Source organism: Marmota marmota, unplaced genomic scaffold (genome assembly GCF_001458135.2).
Source record: "Marmota marmota marmota unplaced genomic scaffold, marMar, whole genome shotgun sequence".
Lineage (NCBI taxonomy): Eukaryota > Metazoa > Chordata > Mammalia > Rodentia > Sciuridae > Marmota > Marmota marmota.
The window spans coordinates 12,417,703-12,424,636 of record NW_026000082.1 but is presented as its reverse complement, the minus strand read 5'-3'; the positions used below and the strand labels follow the sequence as shown (position 1 = coordinate 12,424,636).

General features: G+C 41.8%; 1 protein-coding gene across 1 annotated transcript; it reads right to left on the bottom strand.

The window, feature by feature from the left end:
• Window positions 1–5,534: 5,534 nt before the first annotated feature.
• On the bottom strand, window positions 5,535–6,623 carry LOC107141446 (phosphate carrier protein, mitochondrial-like). The gene has a single exon (XM_048816306.1). The coding sequence runs from the start codon at window positions 6,537–6,539 to the stop codon at window positions 5,535–5,537; it is 1,005 nt and encodes a 334-aa protein (XP_048672263.1). The 5' UTR covers window positions 6,540–6,623.
• Between the last annotated feature and the right edge of the window lie 311 nt (window positions 6,624–6,934).

Sequence of the window (6,934 nt, the reverse complement as noted above, 5' to 3'; positions counted from 1 at the left end):
CAGTCCTTTATTCCTTTTTATACTTGAATAATATTCTGCTGTGTGCATATGCCACAATTTCCTTATCCAGATGATGGACAGATGGGTTGATTCTGCTTTCTGACTTCTCCTTGTTTTTGACTCTCATTGTCACCGCCTCATCCTGTATCATTCTTTCATCCAGATTAGAGCAACAACATTTTGACGGATAGATGTTTCAGACTCATTTTTCTCCTCACAGCAACTTGAAGATCCATGTTTAAAGCCCTTCAGAGATTTGCTGATAGCTCTAAGAAAACTGAATTATTAATATAAACTACTATAAAGCCTGGTGTGACTCTTCTCCTCTTTACATTTCACATTGCCCTCTCAGCAACTGAATGGCTCCAGCCAAAACCTACTTCTCAGTTTCTCAAAATCATCAGGCTTGGTCAAGTGCAGTGGCAAACACCTGTAATCCCAATGGCTTGGGAGGCTGAGGCAGGAGAATCACAAATTCAAAGCCAGCCTCAGCAACTTAGTGAGGCCCTAAGCAACTTAGCAAGACCCCATCTTTAAATAAAATATAAAAAAGGCTGGGATGTGGCTCGGTGGTTAATGCCCCTGGATTCAATCTTTAGTGCCAAAAACAAAACAAAAACACACCAGGCTTTGTCTTTCCTCAGGGCAAGTGTGCCCCTGACCTGTGCTTTCTCTTTGCCAGTCTAATTCCTCCTTATCCTCTAGGTCTCATCTTAAACATTATGTAGATCTACAGTCTTACACCACCTTATGCTCCTTTGCAGCACTTTGCACAATTTTCCTACTAGACTGTAAGCTCTACAAAGTAAAGTCCATGTAATATGTTCATCACAGAATCCCTTCTGCCTAGCACAATGCTTGGCACATGGTGGATGTTGATCAGTAAAATTATAGGCTAGGGACATGGACAGAATTAACCAACATGCCACCAAAAATTCAAAACCTTGGAAATCCTCAAAATATGCTAACCAAAACAATTACATGCCTACATACAAACGTAGTCACAGTCACCTTAATACCTCCCTATTCACCCACAGACCCAAATGGTAGGAAAATGAGACAGAGTCTCAGGAAAATGAGACAGTCTTCCAAGTGAAATTAAAATTTAAATTTCCTTGCAAACAGTTCTTTGCTCATAATTTTTAAAATAAATGATCTTCAAGGCCTTGAAAAACAAGCATACTGTACTTGAATGGCTGCCTGTCAAAATGTAATCTTCTGACTTCAGTGATTATTCTTGCCTTTGAAAAGTTCAAAAAACTTATTTTCTAAAGACACACTTGTGTGGCAAGGAAAAATTACTCATAACATTAATACCTTGATTCTTTCTGATCTTTATCATGTGGTATTAACATGTAAATATGGCCTTTGTTTTTCAAGATTTTGCCTACTCCCTTTATTCACTTCTCAAAGGAGAGATCAGTGGATGAGATTACAGCTCTCTATCATGAAATTAATTTCATATACTTGAGACAGCAACTTTAATCACCACCTGGGGGGTAAGATAAATAGGCCTAAGCCAGCTTCCTTGGCTGTAGGAACTAAAGATTAGAGGGAAGAAATAGAAAATGGGATAGAATAAAGCCTCTTGTTGAAACTGCAATACCACACACCGCACACATACAAATCAAACACACTGGTTATCATCAGTTCCTTCAAGTTAGGATTGAGCCACTGACCTAGAGTGAAAAATGACTTAAATATTACATTACTAAATATTTTGCAGTTTGACTACTTTTAAGCAATTTTGTCATAGGTTTTCCATAATTGAGTCACATTAAAAACTTTGCACTGGTACAATATTAAGGACATTCCTAGTTTATACAAATATTAAATCTGTGTGTGTGTGTATGTTTTGCTGGGCATCAAATATAGGGCCTTGTACATAATACACAAGGTCTCTACCACAGAGCTACACATCCAGCCCTTAGAAATAATTTTGAAGTACTATTAAAAAAAAAAAAAACTTATACCATGCCTTTAATCCCAACTACTCAGGAGGATGAGGTAGAAGAATCACAAGTTTGAGGCTAGCCAGGCAAATTTTTTAGTGAGATGGCTGGGATTTGCCTTTGTGATAAAGTACCCCTGGGTTCAAGTCCTAGTACAACCACCAAAAAAAGAGTGAAAGAAAGAGAGAGAAAGAAGAAGGAGGAGAAGGAAAAGGAGGAAAGGAGGAGGAGATGAGAGAAAAACTATCAAAAGGATAGACATTGGTCATAACAGTGTGTTAGACCAGAGTAATAAAGAAAATGTGGGCTTTGATCTAGATTCTATCACTTATTAGCCATGACTCTGATAAGCAAGTTACCTAGCTTCTGAGTCTCTTTCATATATAAAATGAACGACTTCAAGAATTGAGATTATTTGAGAAAATGAATATAAAATGCCTAATAATACCAGAGGTATATTATGACTTTTATAATTCTAACAGATATGCAAGATTTCATAGATTACAGGGGTAGCAGAAGAATGACCCCCATAGGCTCTTAGTTGAAAGAAACTGGTTACAAAAGACAGATTAACACAAGAAAAAAACAGAAGTTTGTTAACCTATATATACCTGGGAATCACACAGAAATGACTAGTTCTCAAAAAGGCAACACTGAATTCCAGCTTGTATATCATCTTTTAAAAGAATGGTAAATTTTTAGAGAAAAGTTAGGAAAAGGACTTTGGGTGTCTTTAGGTGAGGCACTGTGGGAGAAGGCAAAAAAATAGCATATAAAGACTCTTTCATAAAACTTGCTAATATAGATGCTATGGTACCATCTCCAGGCCAATACGGATCTCAAGTTGCCTTTGCTGGTTAACTTTTGTTCTCTCTGGTGGAAGGTGGGGCAGGATACCTGTGTTTTTATAAATCTGTTTCGCTTTTCAGTAAATTCAGGAAAGGCAAAGAGCTTTCTGCATCTGCTGCTCCTTAATTGTCTTCAGCATGTTCTGGTCTCCCATATACAAATGTAAAACATTTATCAGAAATTTAAATTGTCTCAAAGAAATAATAACTAAGGAAAAAATCCTTATTAATTCTGAATTCATATTATCTAACTTAAATTGCCTTTATTCTTTACTGTCAGCTATTCAGGAACTTGTTTAAATAAGATACTCCACCAATTTAAAGAAATGTGAATAAAAATATATGGATAAATATAAAAATTGCTGAGCTGTGGTAGTAGCTCAGTGGTAGAGCACTGCCTAGCATACGTAAGATCTTGCTTAAGTTCTTGGATTTAATCCTGAGTACCATTAATAAATAAATAAATAAAATTGCTGATCAAATTAAGTAAACAATCATCTTGACCATATTCATGACAGCCAGAATCATGCCACATGGTCCCCTTAGCGTGTACTTCTCTAAACATACACAATATGATTTGGACATGAGGTATCCCCCAAAAGCTCATGTACAAGAATATACAAAAAATGTTCAAAAAAAATGTTCAGAGCATTAACCTAACCAGTGGATTTATCCAATGATGTGGATTAACTGGGTGGTAACTGTAGGCCAGTAGGGTGTGGGTAGAAATAGGTCATTGGGGGTGTGCCTTGGGGTTTATATTTATTCCATGGTGAGTGGAGATCTCTCTCTCTCTCTGCTTCCTGGTTGCCATGTCCTGAGCTACTTCCCTCCACTAGAACCTTACACCATGATGTTCTGCTTCACTTCAGGCCCAGAACTATGGAGTCAGCTTACCATGGGCTGAATCTAAAACTGAAACCATGAGCCAAAATAACTTTTCTTCCTCTAGGTTGCTCTTGTCAGGCTGTTTGGTCACAGCAACACAAAAGTTGACAAAAACAATATACTATGTATGCTATCAAAATTATCTTGTGAACAATCATGAAATATCAAAGACCAGACAAGTGGCCTCTCATTACCCTAAAATTCACAGCTTTGCCAGTATTTCCTAAATTATATTACTGATAAAAAGTAATAAATTGTTGGCCAAAGAAACTTCTGACAAATATTTTATAAAACACTAGACAGAAATGTATGTTTTTAATTTTTGTAAAAATGAATCTACAAAACTCAGTTCCACTAAATTTATCATTCTCCTTTGCTGAGAACTTTTCTTTTCAACAAACTTGCACACTAACCTCCTAAGGCAAGCTGAAGTTTGTTAACAATAGATAATGATCCTTGTCAATAAAAAGCAAAATAGAAGCACTGAATACAAATATGCTTCATTCTATCTCATTCACAAGCTCTGGAATTTTCTTCCAACTTCTTTATTATCCAATCAGAACAGTTCATACATATTTAGTTCTAGACACTTTCAAACTTCTTTTAACCACAGAACAGTTTTACAAAGTTAAAACATTAACATATTCTAAATTTGAAATCTAATTTAATACAAGTTGGTAAGGCAGTCATGCAATACTTTGTTAAGTTATCTAAAATATCATGTTGAAGTTTATTTCTTATTCACATTTTATAAACATCTCTAATTCATGACTTTCACTGACTTGATAATTTCCCGTTTCAGAGATGTGAAGGCTATAGGGAACTGAAAATGTGTTTTATAACTTCAATATTTTATGAACCTCAACCATTGTAAAGATCACAGAAATATCTACCAAATTAAATGAACAGTACTTATAACATTTAAAGTGAGATTTTCCTTCCAAAGCCATCAAAACCATTCTTTAATATTCAACAAAAGTCGTCGGAATTTGCAAGGGTTTTGTTTTGGCGTTGGTTTTGTTTTAATGCCAGGATGGTATGGTCTTCTTTGGATGCATGGCTGTTGAAAGCTGAGTTATACAAAAGAAATCTTTGGAGAACAGAGGCTTTTCTTTACATATTTATTCCCAGAGCCTGCCCTTCATCTCATTTTGGCTTTCCACATTGATCCAATTTTAGCGCTTCCTGGAGAGAGCTAGGTTCTAATCAGCAACATCATGAAGAGAAGGGACAAAGCAAAATGAGAAAATGCAGACCTTCTTATGTCTCTGAAAACAGTGAATACATTCTAAGCTATCAAACAATATAAGGCACCATTTAACTTTTAATAATTTTTACCTGTATGGGAATGAACAAGATATATTCAATGAGTCCTTCATCTATTCAATAGGTGCACGACTTCTACTGAGCTAAATATCATGTACCAGAACTTCCCTTTGTTCCCATCTCATATAGTTGTGCTGACCTCGAAACCTCATTTGCAGCCTATGCAACCGATATGCCTGGATAATCTCCACAGAAATGCGAATCAAAGGAGATAGGACCTAGAAATGTTAAATGACCTAACATTACTTCCTGTTAGGAATTTTTTCCTTTTATTTATTGTAAAGCTATCAAATAAAATTAACCATGCCAACTACCCAAAGATAACGATTCAAACCCTCAAATGAAACGTTTGCAATCCTCTGGAACTGCCAAAAAGAAGAAACCAGTCCTTTGAAGAGAATTCAGACTGGGTCTTCGGTCACGTCTCCTGAACACGTTAACCTTTAACACCCCAACAGGCGATCCCAGACTTGGTGGGAACCTGGACCCTGGGTAGCTACAGTAGTTCACAAATCCATGCCTATTTGTGCTTCTTCAGGGACGCAGGCTCTTCAGCAATGGGAGGGCGCGGCAGGTTGAGATACACTTTGACCGAGTCGTAGATGAACCACTGCAGGGCCGTCAGGGTGCCGATCATGATGATGCGAGCGAACAGGCCCTTCCAGAAGCCCAGAGGCCCCAGTCTGCGGAGCACCTCCAGGGCCGTGCTGCCCTTCTCCTTGTTCAGCACGGACACCACGGAATCGGCGGGGTGGGACACGATCGCGCAGAAGACACCGGCGATGTAGCCCGCCACGAAGGTGACGCCGAGCTGCTCGGCCTTGGTGCACTCGCACTGCGGCTTGGGCACCACGTACTTGTACAGAGCCTCCACCGTGCGCTCGAAGCAGGCGAACTTCATCATGGTGTAGGGGATCTGCCGCATCCACAGCGGCGCCACGCCCTTGTAGAAGGCCCACAGGCCCTCCTCGGCATACATCTTGGGGACGGCTTCACGCAGGGTGCGGGCGTAGTCTGGCTGCGTCTGCACGCGGACCTTGACCGCCTCCATGGGCGCCAGGGCCACGTCGGCGAAGAACTCGGCGCTGGCCGAGGCGGCCAGGTACAAGGTGGTCCTCCACGTATAGGCCTTCTCCTCGCCCAGGAGCTTCTTGTAGTGAATCTTGAAGACCTCGTAAAGGCCGAACTTGAAGAAGCCCTGCAGGGAGTAGCCTATGAAGGTCGGGGCCCAGCCACGGGCCAGGCCGCGCAGCCCCTCCTCGCGCACTGTCACGCCGAAGCCGCTGAAGATGCCCTTGTACTTGTCGGGGTCCACTTGCATGCGGCACTTGACCAGGTCCAGGGGCACGATGGCCAGGTGTGTCAGCCCGCAGCTCAGCATCCCGCCCAGACCGCAGAGCAGCAGGTACCGCGGGGAGCCGTATTCGAAGCTGTACTCCTCGGGCGACGCCGCCGCCCATGGCCTGCCCCAACCCTGGCCCGCACTACTCGCCTGCGGGGCTCGGGAACCGTGGGTGTCACACATGGCCTCGCTGTCCAGGCACACAATGTCCTCAGTCAGACTCCCTCACGTCCAGACGCACTCCCTCCTAGGCCACCCGCAAACGCGAGGCGTGACCAACTTCCGCGCAAGCAGGCCAGCGCAACGGTCCAGGCGAGGGCAACCCCAGCGCCTGCGCAGTCCAGGCCAGGTGGGAAGTGCGGGGGGGCACCACGCAGGGCCAGAGTTGAAGGCGGCAGCATCGCCCCGCCCCTTCCAACCAGGACCGCCCCCTTCCCTCCACACCCGGTACCAAAAATGCCCTTGGTACCTTCATGATCAGTGGTCTCAAGAGCTCACCTTGGGCTGTGGGTAGGGCTTCCCATAGCGGCTTTTGTCTAGATGCCTAGTCGTCTATAAAAATGCTAAAAAAATAAACC

What these genes read in the sequence shown, in the direction of transcription:
- LOC107141446 (XM_048816306.1), bottom strand. Translation starts at nt 6,539, where the DNA reads ATGTGTGACACCCACGGTTCCCGAGCCCCGCAGGCGAGTAGTGCGGGC.